Here is a 16,318-nt window from a genome sequence, read left to right as displayed (position 1 = left end):
AATTAGAAACTAAGATAACAGTCCAAAGAATCAAAAAAACCATGAGCTAGTTCATTGAGAAAATCAACAAAGTAGACAAACCATTAGCCAATGTATCTAAAAGGCAGAAGGATAGTATCCAAATCAACAAAATCAGAAATGAAAAGGGAGACATAACAACAGACACTGAAGAAATACAAAGAATCATAAGATCCTACTTCAAAGGCATATATGCCACAAAATTTGAAAATCTAAGGGAAATGAATGATTTTCTTGACGAATTTTACTTGCCAAAATTGAATGAAGAACAGATAAACAAGCAAAATAGTCCTATTTCCCCTACATAAATAGAAGCAATCATTGATAGACTCCAAACAACAACAACAACAAAAAGCCCAGGGCCAGATGGTTTGTTTCAGTGCAGAAATCTACCAGATCTTCAAGAATGTGCTAATAGCGACACTCTTTAAGCTACTCCAAAAGATAGAAATGTATTGAACATTAACAAATTCTTTCTATGAGGCCATAGTCACATTGATACCTAAACATCACAAAGACCCACAAAGAAAGTGAATTTCAGACCTATTTCTCTTATGAACATCGATCCAAAAATACTCAATAGAATACTTGCAAAATGAATACAAGAACACATCAAAGATATCATTCACCATGACCAGGTAGGCTTCATTCCAGGCATGCAGGGATGGTTTAATATATGGAAATCCATCAATGTAATCCACCATATAAACAAACTGATTATTAAAAAAAACACATGATCATCTTAGATGCAGAGAAAGCATTTGATAAAATCCAACACCCATTCATGTTTAAAGTTTTGGAGAGATAAGGATACAAGGCACATACCTCAACATAATAAAGGCTATATACAGCAAGCCAATAGCCAAAATTAAGTTAAATGATGAGAAACTCAAGGAAATTCCTCTGAAATTGGGAAAAAGGCAAGGCTGCCCACTCTCTCCATATGTCTTCAATATGGTACTTGAAGTTCTAGCCAGAGCAATAAGACAACAGAAGGAGATCAAGGGGATCCAAATTGGAAAGGAGGAAGTCAAATTATCCCTATTTGCAGATGATATGACAGTGTAGATAAGTGACCCCCAAAATTCCACCAGAGAACTTGAAAGATGTTCCACCATAAAACTAGGTCATTGGCTCAGTTATGTTCATAGCAACACTATAAGTAAGCCGAGATCGTCAAACAACCTAGATGACACTCAAACAAAGAAAGGATAAAGAAATTGTGCTACATTTACACAATGGAATAATGATTTGCTATTAAAATCAAAGAAATCTTTAAGGTAAGCTGGGTGTTGCCAAGAGTTAACCTGTCTTTTTGTCAAAGAATCTTTAATTTAATAAAAACATCTTAAAATTCCGCATTCTATAGGTATCTGAGGGTTTTTCCATTTTTTATAAATTTATTGAGATTACAACTCAATTGTTATCCCATCATTTATATCCTCCCATTCCTCCTTCCCTCCTGCTTTCACGCTATTCGCCTCCCCTAGGTCTATTACTGAGGGGGACTTGCTGGCTCAGTATATGGTCATAGGCTATCAAGTCTCATCTCAATAGCCTGCTTATTCTTTCTTTGAGTGCCATCAGTCCTACCCACCAAGGGGAGGTGTTGAAATATAAGGCACCAGAGTTCATGTCAGAGTCAGGCCCTACTCTCCACATAACTGTAGAGAATGTCCTGTGAATTGGATAGATCAGAATAGGGGTTTGATGTTTACTACTTGTATTGTCCTTGGTTAGTGCAATAGTTTGAGCATATAATCCTGGGCGCCGATCCACCCATCCCGATGTTCTTCTTCTAGGTTTCCTGGACCCTCTTGGTCCTTCTATCTTCCCATCTCCTATATTTCTCTTACCTAGAGTACCAGTAGAAAGACTCACATGGTATATAATCACATATAGTTGGGCTTTAGCCCAAAAGGCATGTCCCACGAAAATCTTCACTTACCAGGAGATTGGGATAGAAGTGAGGATGTCTCTGGGGATTTTAAAGGTTGTATTTTCTGTAATTTTAAGCTAATTTTTGGTTTATTAAAATTGAGTGTTAATATGGATGGTATTTATCTATGGCAGTAAGAAATTATCCAGGCAGTGGTGACTCCCTCCTTTTATTCTAGCACTCAGAGAGGCAGAAACAAATGTGTCTCTGTGCATTTGAGGAGATGCTGGTCTATACAGTGATTTCCTGACAGGCAAAGCTACACAGAGAAACCTTGTTTCAAAACCAAACCAAAACAAAAAAGAAATGAAAAGCTATAATGTGTGATTTTTTGCACTGTGTAATTTCACATTATAAAGAGATAGAGATATGCTCAAATTCAGGCTGTTTTAATACATTGTAAATGGGATAATAGAATATTGTGAGTATAAAGCACACAACTATTCACCCCACTTTCCGAGCACACACCAAAATGAGTAGATTAACTATAGTCTTTCATGGAATGGACACATCAGAAATGAGGCTAGAATAATAACTGAAATGGGAAATAGAAGGAGATAATAAAGAACTGAGTAAAGGTTTGGAGTCAGAAAATAGAAGAGAGAAAAGAAAGGCCTAGATTATTGAAGTTTGTAGATATTTTAGGCATGATCTTTAGTCTATAAGCTTTTTGTGATCCTCATTGTAGAGAAAAGTTAAATTGTGTTCCTCAGGCACCCTCAATAATGTTTAGGAAGATGATGTTCATATAAACAAAGCAAATATAATATTAATTATGAATTACATGTAAGTGAAAATGCAATAATGTCACAAATGGAGAACATTTGCAAAGAAAAGCAGCAAGGCTTAAATAATCACAATAGAATGGTACCTAGCTATCCCAGTTCAAACAGAATACAGAATATGGAATTCCTGATAAGAAAATGAAGATAAAATATGGGAAAAATTAAGACTGTACAAAAACTTGAATGTCAAGGATAAACTTTTTGATGTTTTACTGACCATTATGGGTTCTTTAAAATTTTGTATAAAAGGAAAAAACATGGCTATTAGCAGAAGGGATATCTGCATGTGACTGAACGGTCCAAATATAAAGTTGGGACACAAGAACAAATGGTTTCTTGGGCAAGAAGTCTGGTGTGATATTTCCTGTAGTGAAGTTTTGGCTGAAGAATTGTTGCAGTTTGATGCATAAAGAGTTATATTTGAAAAAAGGAGATCTAATATAAAACTGAAAGACCTCAAAGGTTTATATATGGTGCAGAAGAGTCTGAAGCTACAGAAGAGTCTGGAACCTTAACTAGGGAAGGACTCAGAAACCCAAGGATGTTCAGTCATTGTTGCCAGAATTGCTTCATTATCGAAAGCTTTTAACACAACCTATTGTATTTTGACCCGCTGCCAGTTGTACCATCCATTTTGTTATTAAAATACTAAAATATTATTTATCCTGAAACTGATTTATCACTATATTCATATTTAGCTATTATAGATTGTAAGTTTTTAAAAGGGTTTCCTGAGACTTTTGTTTCTTTTCTCTCTAGTCAAAGGAGACATAAAAAGGGCACTATTAAGCTATCCTACAAGTAGAAAATACTGACTAGATAACCAAAGAGCTCCTACATATTTTAAAATTACGATTCTACTTTGAAAATAGCATGAGGGAGCATTACTGTAAATCTAATTAAAACATGTAAGTAGGATATTTGTAAAACAGCTACCTTCACAGCATTAATTTAGTTATGGCAGTAGTGAAAATATCTCCGGTTTTAAATACACATTCTATTATATTTCATAAAAGAAATAAGTAATATAAGAGTATTACTCCAGGTGGAAACAATGAAATTGAAAACAAGGTTATGGTGTAATCATTATAGAAAATATTGGAAATAATAGCTATATAATATGAAATATATTTTCAGCAAAAGAACAGAGTTTATGTTTTGCTGTTGATATAACTATATGCATCTGCATGTCTATATGTTTTTCAAATACTGACATTGGAAATTCATCAGTAGCAACAAATACTATGAAAATGTAAAGATTTCTAATAATAATTGAGAATGTTTTAAATAACCCAGATACTTTGAACATTAATATGTCTTATATGAGTTAAGACTAACAAAATAAAATTCTGACTGAATTAATGTTGATTTTTTTTCTGTTTTACAGTAATTGCTAAATGACTGTAGGATACTTTGAATTATTTTCATTAGTATTCCCACTAAAATGTGTTTTTCTATCTACAACATGGTACTTACATTTTTAAAATAATTGAAATATAATTACTTACCAAAATGGTAGTAACAATCAAAGAACGATTAGACAATGAGTCTGTAATGTTGGCTAGCTTTCCTTTCTGACTTTCTGTCATATTCAGGCCACTGGCTGGATCCCAAGTTCCAATCTATAAAACAGAAGAAAATGTACTTTGTCAATATTCCGTCAAGCACCTGTGAGAGAGTGCTGCAAGGGAAAGTTAAGACTGATAACCCTTACTATTTACCTCTGCAGCATTATGTGCTGTCGTTAAAGAATAAGTTGCTTGTTTTAATAAAGAATCACTGCTCTTTGCTATTCTCCCATGCTTCTCTCATCCAGAGTCCCAATAGGATGTCCTCCCCTCTGTGCCAGTTTCCTGGTAAGTGAAGACTTTAGAAGGACCCAGAGGGTCCTAGAATCCTACAAGAAGAACATTATGATAGGCAGATTTGGGCCCAGGGGTCCCGTTCAAACTATGGCACCAGCCAAGCACAATACAGGCCGTAAATTTAAAACCCCTACCCAGATCTAGCCAATGGACAGGACATTCTCCACAGTTGAGTGGAGAGTGGGGTATGGCTTTTACACGTACTATGGAGCCTCATATTTGACCATGTCCCCTGGAAGGGGAGACTTGGTGGTACTCAAGGGGAGGATAGCAGGCTACCAAGAAGAGACTTGATACCCTATGAGCATATAAAGGGGGAGAAAGCCCCCCTCAGGCACAGTCATAGAGGAGGTGAGTAAGGTGAACATGGAAGGGAGGGAAGAATGGGAGGATACAAGGGATGGGATAACCATTGAGATGTAACAAGAATAAATTAATAAATAAAAATTATTTTGAAAAAACAAAACAAAAAAACAAAAAAGAATCACTGCTCTTTGAAGTGTGTCTAGGGAAGTGTTACATTAAGGAAGAAAACAATCCACCATACTGCCACCATCAGTGTAGAAGTTTCATTTTCCATTAAAATGTTCATTCTCCAAGATAAACCACATTTAGTGATATGTTAGTAGTTGATAGAAAATCATGTATAGGATATATTCTTTTGTGTAATTCTTTAGTATATTCTTTCGCATCTCATTATACTGAAAGTATTCCATATCATAGACAAAGCTAAAATGCAGGATAAATTAATAAGAATTAAGTTAACCTACCCCAGTTTTTCCTTCTATATATTTTAATAGACTTTTACTGAAGCAATGACCTCTTATAGGGGATACCATACACTCTTTGGGTGTAGATATTTTATGTAAATGAACACAGTAGATGGGGTGACAGAGTAAGTTTCTGTGGAAGACATATATAAACAAAAAACTTCATAGAAGGCACAAGTTGGGGATTTAATGATAATTACATGACAGCATTGCCATACAAGTGTTAATTGTCATAAATAGAACCTAACAAGAATTATGGACACAGCAACTCTCTATCCCTAGCATTCTAAACTATAGGATCATCAGTAATGAAATTTGTCTTCCATATAGCCTTAAACAATCATCCAAATTATTTTTATCAAAAGAGCAATAACTTATCTTTAAAATTAACCTCTGGATATTAAAAACTATGTTTAGAGAGAGACTTTGACTTAGCAGACATTATTATTTTCTACATAAATATTCTAGCAAAAGTTTTGTAACTTGATTATGATTCCATTATTTCCTTTGTATTTTTATCATATATAATCATTTCATTGTGATTTTTTCAGTAAACTTTTAAATTGTTTTTCTAAGTGAAGAAATAGAAAAGTATATTTTCTTATAATTAAAAGAATGATAAATAGAACACTATGACAATTTTATATAAATATAAACTTCACTATACTGTTTGAACACTGCAGTTAAAATATATGAGATTCATATTTTTTCATTAGACCAATAACTACATATTCTCACTAAGATATTTGTGCCAATAAAGAAAAATTAAATAATTCATCAGAAGAAAGATACACCAAAACTTCTCTTTTTTCCCAAATAAATTACTTGCTGACAGTTATATATCATGTCAGATTATGACTACTCAGGAGTCATAAAAATGAAGCCTGTTCCAAATGTTTGGGCACAGTAAAGGAGAGAGTATAAAATTAGAATGACTACTGATAATATGCTGAAGCATTTCAAATATAAAAATAATTGAAAGTGTTCTGTAGGGTAAACAAGATGTATTTCAAGTATTATCTCATAGTGACTGCAATTTTGTATCTGTATAATAGATACCTGACAAAAATTCATTTTCTTAGATTTTATTTCATTTCATTTCCATAAGTGACTGAATAATCATATCGTAAATCCCATAATTCTATTAACCAAAGTATTAACGACATGATTTGACCAACATTTGCTACCTAAAAACACCCTCAAGAATGTCAAACAAAGCTACTTATGAAAAACATATCCTAATTAGCTTAATGCTCTGCTATAATTTTAAAATATCATGTCTGTTGCTGATAGCTCAGTAGTCAGGAGTACCCACTGCTGCAGAGGACCTCAGTTTAATTTCCAAGTGGCACACAATGATCTGTAACACCAGTTCCATGGGACCCCATGCCCTCTTCTCGCCAATGCGTGAATGTTCTCATTACCAATCTCCAAACACACAGCCAAACACATAATTTCAAAAAATTAATTGTATCAGACAAAAAGGTTAGAATTTATTTTAGTCAAGTCAAGAGTATATTGACTATAGATTAGATAAACACAAAAATTTTAAAAGTAGAAATATATTTCCCTGATAGATGTAAATATATATATAAATTACAAATAAATAAATTAAATTCATAAATGGCTATGGTGGCACATGCCTTTTAATGCCATCAGTGGGGAGCCAGAAACAATAGAATCTCTGTGATATGAAGAGCTGTTTGGGCTACAAAATAAGGTTAGGCACTCCATAACTGCATATGGGGCATGAAACTAAATAAAGAATTCTCAAGATTCAAAATGCAAAAAGCCAAGAAACACTTATAAACATATTTAACCTTCTTAGCCACCATGGAAATTCAAATTAAAACTGTTTTAGATTTCATCTTAGACCTGTCAAACTGGCTAAGATCAACAGCACAAGTGACAGCTCATGCTAGCAAGGATGTGAAGTATAGGGAATGCTTTTCCATTGCCGATGGGAGTGTAAAGTTGTATAGTCACTATGGAAATCACTATGGAAAGATGACTAAGATCAAACTCAAATTATGAAAAATGTGGCATGAATTTGGGGGAAAGGAACCTTATTAATGGCTGTTATGAATTCTAACTGGTACAGCTACTATAGAAATCAGTGTAGTTTTCTCTAAAATCATAAAACATATCTTCCATGTGACACACTGTAACAAATTTGGATATATCCCTAAATACTCCATGCCCTATTACAGACACTTATCCTTCTATGGTCACCACTGTTCTACTCACAATAGCAAGGAAAATGAAATACCATTGATGTCGATAAACTGTTAGACAGATATTAAAAATGTGGAATATATAAACAATGGGATATTATTCACCAATTATAAAAATATCTTACAAAATTTACAGATATGTGGGTAGAGGTGGAAACAATTAGACCACAAAAGACAAGTGTCATATGATTTCTCTCATCTGTGGATGGTAACTTTGAATCTTCAGGTATTTGTGATGCATTTGGGATATCCAGTGACTCCAAAAAGTTACAAGGGTCTATAGTAAGGAATGTATAATGGAATGAAGATAGAATCCACTAATATAAAGGGCTAAGAAGAATAATTCAACATAAAAAGTTAAACTAGAGACTAGGGTAGAAGAGAGAGTATAGGAACCTGAATAAAAAAAAAAAAAAACACATGGATAACTTATACTGCACTACTTTAGAAGCTTCATACATAAGATCATATTTCTTCCTTTCATGTTGCTGAACATATCGTACACTGAGAACATAGGACTCTGATGATTCAAGCTGGATCTAATCTGAACGTCCACTTCCAGTTGTCTAGTTTCCATGGTAACTAAAAGTACTATGCACACTGCCAAGGAAGGCAAGCAATTAATATTCCTGCATAGTAGCAACATCTACAAGGAACATGGCCTTGTAGTTAGGGCACTCACATAGAAGTGGTAACCAAGTGTTATCTAATTAGACTTGAGGACCACTCAACATTGAGCAAACCATGCCTGGTATTAGAAAGCCCGAAACATTGAATTATGTCAGACTAACATAAATATTTACTACATTCTAAATTTTATGAACAGGTAAATGTACTTAATACTCCTCATCAACCTGCTTCTTACCACTGGGAACATAATATGAAAGAGAGTGGAAGGATTATATCAATGAGAGTATCAGGAAATTTGGTGATAAGTAGAATTTCTAAGAAATGGCTGTATAAACAGCCCTAGAACAATGGCAGTATAAAAAAATTATGCCAATGTGGAAAGAAAAACATTTTTTAATAGAGACCAACAATAGACAAAGAACTGTAGGCAGCTAATGACAGCTTAGAGAGGGAGAATTTTTCCATCCCAGGTATGTATCCATTCCTGATTATTCAATACCGAGTGGTAGGTTATGAAATCATATACACACAAAAGAAAGTTAAAACTCAACAAGTTTTCCTGATATATTTGGGCTCACATCTCGATATAGTAATAATCAAAGAAAAAGAAGCTAATCATTTGAGAATGAGGAAAACAAGGGAGGCATTGAGAATGGATTCCTCAAAAGAGCTAGAAAAGTGAAAAGGGAGAAGAAAAGTGACATAGCTCATTGTAGTAAGTATCAAAATTTTTTCTGCAAAAAAAAAGGGGGGAGCTTAATCTGGATCCAGCACAAAACCTAGTGGAAGAAAATGAGTAAAGCAGTTAGCTCAAGACCTGAAAGTTGAAATATATTCAGTGATAAAACCAAACAAAGAAAAATATGGAAATAAAAAAATTAGGAACTTAAAGAAGAACATCAGAGGCCTGCTTAAGCAACAGGATGCAAAGATTGAGGAGAGTATCATGGCCATTGTATTCATGGTATCAGAAGTGGCTACATCAGTCCCCCTACATAAGTTAAATTAAAAAAAAAACTCTAAACAAAATATTCAGGAAATCTAGGACACTATAAAAAGATCACATGTATGCATAATAGGAATAGGGCAAGAAGAAGCTCAGTTCAAAGGCCCAGAATATATTTTTTTAATTATAGAATAAAACTTTCCCAACATAAAGAAGGAGATGTTTATCAAAGTAGAAGAAGAACACAGAACACAAAATCGATTGGACTAGAAAGGAAAGTTCCAGATACATTAAAAAAATCAAATCAGTAAACTTCCAGAATAAACAATAAAATCTGAAAGAGAAAACTATAGATGCAAGCCTAGAATATTATACCCAACATTCAGTCACATTCGATGGAAAAAAATAAGATATTCCATAATTAACCCAAATTTAAGCTATATTTGTCTACAAATTTAGCCTTGTAGAAGGTGCTACAAGGAAAAGCACAACTTAAAAGCTTAACCACTATCATAGAAATATAGAGAATAATATCAGACCAACAAAATCAAAAGAATTAAGCACATGCACACACCACACACACACACACACACACACACACACACACACACACACACTACACTAACACCATCATCATCATCACCACCACCACCTTCTCTTCCACGGTCACCATCACCACCAACATAATAATAATAGTGAAAAAATGATTGAATCACTGGTCATAGACAACTCTAATATCAATAGTTTCAGTTCCCCCAATAAAAAAAAACACAGACTAACAGAGTGGGTGCAAAAACAGAACCCACCATTCTGCTGCATGCGAGACACATACATCAATATCAAGGATTGATCTTATCTACAGTAAAGAGTTATAAAATGATATTCCAAGCAAATGAACCTTAAGGAACAAAGCTTGTGTAGCCATTTTTATAACTAAGAAAACAGACTTAAACCAAACAAATCAGAAATGATAAAGAAATGGACACTCGTTAAAGGAAATTCAATTTATACGTCTATGCACCAAACAAAGGGCAACCTAGTTTATATAAGAAACAGTACTGCTTCTTATATAACATATTGGCCTATACACATGGATAGTGGGAGACATCAGTACCCCATTCTTACTAATAGACAGGTCATCTAGACAAAAACTAAAGAGAAAAATGCTGGAAATAATAGATGTAATAAAATAAACAGACCTAATAAAAAATCACAGAACATTTCACCCAAACACAAAAGAATAAACTTTCTACTCTTTACCTCTTTAAACTTTCTAAAACCCTGACTACATACTCAGACAAAAAGTAAATCTCAATAGATAGAAGAAAATTAAAATAAAATCTTACCAGACCATGATGTACTAAAGTTAGACACCACCACCAACAGAAACTATAAAGAGCTTACAAACTCATAGAAACAAAACAACTCTCTACTGAATGAAAATGGTCAAAATAGAATAAATAAAAAATTTAAAATTTCTGGAATGGAATGAAAATAAATACAGAACAAACCCAACCTTATGGGGAACAATGAAAATAAATACAGAACGAACCCAACCTTATGGGGAACAATTAGGAGCCAAATTTATGGCACTAAGTGCCTACTTGAAAAAAAAACTGGAAAGAGATCATAATAGCAACTTAACCACAAGTTTAAAATCTCAAGAAAAAAAAAAAAAAAAAAAGAAATTACACCCATAAAGAACAGATGGCAAGAAATAATAAAACTGAGGTGTAAAATCAATAAGATAGAAACAAAGAAAACAATTCAAAGAATCAAGGAAAAAAAGTTTGTTTTATTTTTTTTTAGAAAAATCAATAATATCAACAAACCCTCATCCAAATTAACTAAATGGCAGGGAGAAAATTTCAGATTAACAATATCAGAAATGAAAGGGAAGACATAACAATAGATACTGAGAAAATTCAGAGAATCATAAGGATATACTTTAAAAGCCTCTACTCCAGCAAATTGGAAAATTTAAGAGAAATAAAAATTTTTCTCAGTAAGTAACACCAAAATAAAATCAAGATCAGACGAACAGTTTCTACAGAGCTATAATGCCTAGGTGAAATAGAAGAGTCATAAGCTTCTCAAAACTCCCTTCCCCCCACCCCTTGGAAAAAGCTCTAGTAGAATGGTAATAGTACAGAATTCTGTAAGAATTTCAAAGAAGAATTAGGGTCCATACTTCTAAAATTATTCCACAAAGTAGAAGTTGAAGGAGCATTGTTCAAAATACTTGATGAGTCCATATTTTTCCTGAAAACCAACCACACACACGTACCATGAATAGAGAATGATAAACAAATCTTCTTTATTGAAAAATAGGTACAAGTACTCAGTAAAATACTTGCAAACTGCATCCAAGAAAAGTTATCACCCACAACAATACAGTAAGCACCATCTTAGAGATGGAAGGATAGATAGTTCAATATACAAAATTCAATAGAGGTAATCTATCATATAAACAAAGTATAAGAAAAAAGCTACATAATCATCTCATTAGATCAAGAAAAATGTTTTGACAAAACCCAACACTTCTTCATAATAAAAGTACTGGAGAGATTAAGAACACAAGAGACGTATAAGCATAATAGTGGCAGTTTACAGAAAATCTATAGGCAACTCAAATGGAGATAAACGGAAAGAAATTTCCGTAAGTACAGTTATCTCATTCTCAATTTAAAGTTGAACTACAAAGCTATAGTAATAAAAACAGCATGGCACTGCCATAAAAACAGATACATTGGTCAATGAAATAGTATTGAAGAAAAACATAAATTTACATATCCGTGGACAGGTCTGAGCTTTTAATAAAGACATTAGAGATACACACTCAGAGGAAGGATAGCAGGCTACCAAGAAGAGACTTGATACCCTATGAGCATATGCAGGGGGAGGAGGTCCCCCTCAGTCACAGTCATAGGGGAGGGGAATAAGGGGAAATGGGAGAGAGGGAGAATTGGGAGAATACAAGGGATGGGATAACCATTCAGATATAATATGAATAAATTAATTTTAAAAATCTTTTAAAAAAGAAAAAAATTAAATAAAAATAGGGTACAGATTTAAACAGATTATTCTGAAGAGAGGAATCTAAAATGGCCAAGAAACACTAAAAGAAATATTTAACATCCTTATTTACCCATCAAATAAATGTAAGTTAAAATGACTCTGAAATTTTATCTTACACCTATTAGTGAAAACTTACTAAAATATATGAAGGTGATCATAATAACATATCCAAATAATGAGGAAGGTGGAGTCTCAAGCATGCATAATCAATAGCTAATAATTTAAATGTGAGTAAAAGAATGAGGTAAATTCATCATGAGGAAGCTTAAATTTTTACCAGTTAGTGTTGACCTAAAGAACATTCATAACTGGCTCTTGTGCTATATTTATGTAATATCGCCTACACAGAGCTTAAGAAGAAAGACCAGAAGCAAAGGACTTCCTTGTGTTCTTTTTATATTCCTGTATTGCTTTATTCAAGCTTATTATTTTTAAGATTATGATGTTTATTATCATCACCTTATACTGCTTTCCTAAGCTACATTTGTTTCCTGTTTTATTTAACTTATTATTTGTGAGAATTTCCTGTGTGTGTGCCTTATTTATATCATTTCCACACTGCTGCTGTTTCCTAACCTTTTCCACCCCAACTTTCCTCTCAAATTCACGACCTCTACTTTTTAATTATTGTTACATGCTTACACACACACACACACACACACACACACACACACACACACACACTATCCTGTATTTGATAGGTATTTTATAGTGTATAAGTATTCTAGAGAAATATTTTGTGTTTTATCTCAATAAATAGATTATTTCACTTTATGTGTTGACAGTTTTATTAGAATAATGTTCCTTTGATATCACATTGATGCCTTTTGATGATATCTCCAGTTTTCCAAATATGCATAAGTCATCTGTATTAGGCATGTATCATTTATATTAAAGGTATATGCCAGCTTTGTTTTAAGCAAAATTACTGGACATGTTTTTTTCTTCTCTATAGAATTCTAGTAAGAAGATGACTGTCAATAATACCAAAAACATCCCCGAGCAGGAATAAAATGACTATTCCCAGATAGGCCTGGAAATACGAGTTGTAAAACTTACTTAAACATAAGAAACAGTTTAAATTAAAGTATCCATTTAAGATGGCACAATGGAATCTATCAGATTTTTCTTTATACAATGACATTGAAATGTTCTAACAGAAAACCCACAGGATATTAAGATTAAAGAAAATCATTGTTTTTAGTATGAAATTATAGAGTTGGGGTATATCAACAGAATAGAATGGTTGCCTACAATACAGCACATCCTCATCTCTGGGCTTAAATCTCAGCACCTGTGTACATGAATGTACTGAAGTACACATCCAACTGAAATATTATCTTTATTATGTACATAGTTTGATATAGCCTAAGACAGATTTATCAGTCTTGAACAAAACTATACCAAAACTTCTACAAGGAAAGCCTTGTGACGTAATGAGAAACTATACTAGAAGTTATTTTGAACCTTAGCATAAGGTGGATTCTCCATCATGGAATAGCATACATGTCTAAGTAATAAATAGTGAACAGCCGCATGACAGATAAACTATAGTTTGTCTTGGGTATATTATCTATCCATCTTTAGGGAAAGGTTCTTCCTAATTGTACTTCTGAGAGTATGGAAAAGTTAAAGACTGAAGCAGTAGTTTATATAATGTATTGACTGATAGTTAAACGATGGTTATGTTTTGATTCTCTTGAACATACACACGTGAAATGTCTAATTCTTTTTAAATATTTTATTAATTTATTCATATTAAATCTCAGTTGTTATCCCATCCTTTCTATCCTCTCATTCTTACCTCATTCCTGATTCCGTGCTATTCTCGTCCTCTATGACTGTGACTGAGGGGGACCTCCAACCCCTGTATATGCTCATAGGGTATCAAGTATGTTCTTGGTATTCTGCTATCAATCCTCTAAGTGCTATCAGGTCTCCTCACCCAGGGGACATAGTCAAATATGGGGCACCAAAGTTCATTTGAAAGTCAGTCCCCAGACTCCACTAAACTGTGGAGAATGCCTTGTCCATTGGCTAGATCTGGGTAGGGGTCGAAGTTTACTGCATGTATTGTCCTTGGCTGGTGCCATAGATTGAGCAGGACCCCTGGGCCCACATCCACCCATCATAATATTCTTCTTGAAGGTTTCTAGGACCCTCTGGGTCCTTCTATTTCCCCATTCTCCCATGCTTCTCTCACATAAAGTCCCAATAGGATGTTTTCTCCTCTGTCCCACATTCCTCGTAAGTGAAGACTTTCGTGGGACATACTCCTTGGGCTAGTGTCCAGATATAAGTGAGTATATAGCACTTGATTCTTTCTGCTTCTAGGTTAACTCACTCACTCACTATGATCATTTCTAGTTCAATCCATTGTCCACAAATTTCTGGATTTCATTGTTTTTAATAGCTGAGTAGTATTCCATAGTGTAAATGTACCACAGTTTCATTATCTATTTTTCTAGTGAGGGACACTAGGGCTGTTTCCATGTTCTGGCTATTATGAAAACAGCATAGTACTGGCATAGCAATAGGCTGGGTGATCAATGAAATCGAATTGAAGACTCAGAAATGACACATACATATAGTCACTTGATTTTTGACAAATAAGTAAAATCTATTCAGTGGAAAAAAAGATAGCTATTCAACAAATGGTGTTGGTCTAACTGAATGTCTATATGTAGAAAAATGCAATTGTACCCATATTTGTCACCATGCACAAAATTCAAGTCCAGGTGGATTAAGGCCCTAACATAAAACAAGAGACACTAAATTGATTAGAAGAAAAAGTGGGGAAGAGCCTGGAACACATTGGCATAGGAGACAAATTCCTGAACAGAAAACAGCCCAGGCCTTAAGGTCAACAATTAATAATTGGGACCTCATGAGGCTGAGATGCTTCTGTAAGGCAGGAGACACTGTCATGAGAACAAAGTGATAGCCTACAGACTGGGAAAAGATTTTCACCAACCTTACATCTGAGAAAGGTCTAATATCCAAAATCTAAAAAGAACACAAGATATTAAACACCACCAACCCAAATAACCCAATTGAGAAATGTGGCTCAGAACTAAACCGAGAATTCTCAACAGAGGAATATTGAATGGCTGAGAAACATTTAAAGAAATGCTCAATATCTTTAGTCATCAGAGAAATGCAAATCAAAATGACTCTGAGATTCCATCTTACACCCATCAGAACAGCGAAGATAAAAAAAATTCATGCTGGCGAGGATGTGGAGAAAGGAGAACACTTCTTCATTGCTGGTGGGAATGAAAACTGGTACTACCATTTTGGAAATCTATCTGGCACTTTCTCAGAAAACTGGGAATAGGGCTTCCACAAGACCCAGCTATTTCACTCCTTGGAATATACCCAGAAAATGTTCCACCACACAACAGGGTCATATGCTCAACCATGTTCATAGCATCCTTATTAAAAATGTCTACTTCTTAACTTAAACCTATTACTTAAACAAATTCTTTCTGAAAAAGTTACAAACCAAGATTTTCCAACTCATTGTACCTGAAAATGAATATAGGCATTTTACTTATCTAACACAGTAGTTTTCTTACTATGTGCTGGTAGGAATTTAGAGCGTATTTTTAGCTTCCTCTTACCCTTCTAAATCCTTGAATATTATTTTTTAAAGTGATCCATTTAAGTGAAACATTTCCAATAACCATTGATATCAAATCTGCTAGTTGTGTTTTCATTGAAATATGAATGAAGATGAAAATAGTCATTATCACCCAATTTCACAAAAGTAGACAGGAACCACTTCACACAAGGCTGTTGTTCTTCTGACCGATAAGCACTCAGCATGCAAGAGCATGGGGTGCCTTCATACATACGTTAGTAAGAACATAAACACGGTGCAAAGAAAATGTATTCAATTCACCATTTGATAACTACAGTGTCACTTTGAGAACAATAATTCAATAAATATACAATTTACTGTTAAATAGAATTAGTTACACAAACATTTATTTTTTACATTAATGGTTTTCATTTTTCTCTAGGGCAAAAGGAAGCATATACTTAACTACA

General features: G+C 33.8%; 1 protein-coding gene across 1 annotated transcript in view; it reads right to left on the bottom strand.

The window, feature by feature from the left end:
* Grik2 (glutamate ionotropic receptor kainate type subunit 2) overlaps positions 1-16,318 on the bottom strand; it is a 664,108-nt gene that overhangs the window by 240,714 nt on the left and 407,076 nt on the right. Inside the window, exon 9 of the mRNA XM_051164424.1 lies at positions 4,251-4,364. Within this exon, the coding sequence (XP_051020381.1) occupies positions 4,251-4,364 (114 nt within the window). The remainder of the gene's footprint in view (positions 1-4,250; positions 4,365-16,318) is intronic.

The sequence above is a fragment of the Acomys russatus genome, chromosome 21, assembly GCF_903995435.1.
Source record: "Acomys russatus chromosome 21, mAcoRus1.1, whole genome shotgun sequence".
NCBI lineage: Eukaryota > Metazoa > Chordata > Mammalia > Rodentia > Muridae > Acomys > Acomys russatus.
The sequence above is the reverse complement of the archived record's forward strand: the minus strand, read 5'-3'. Positions and strand labels throughout refer to the sequence as shown.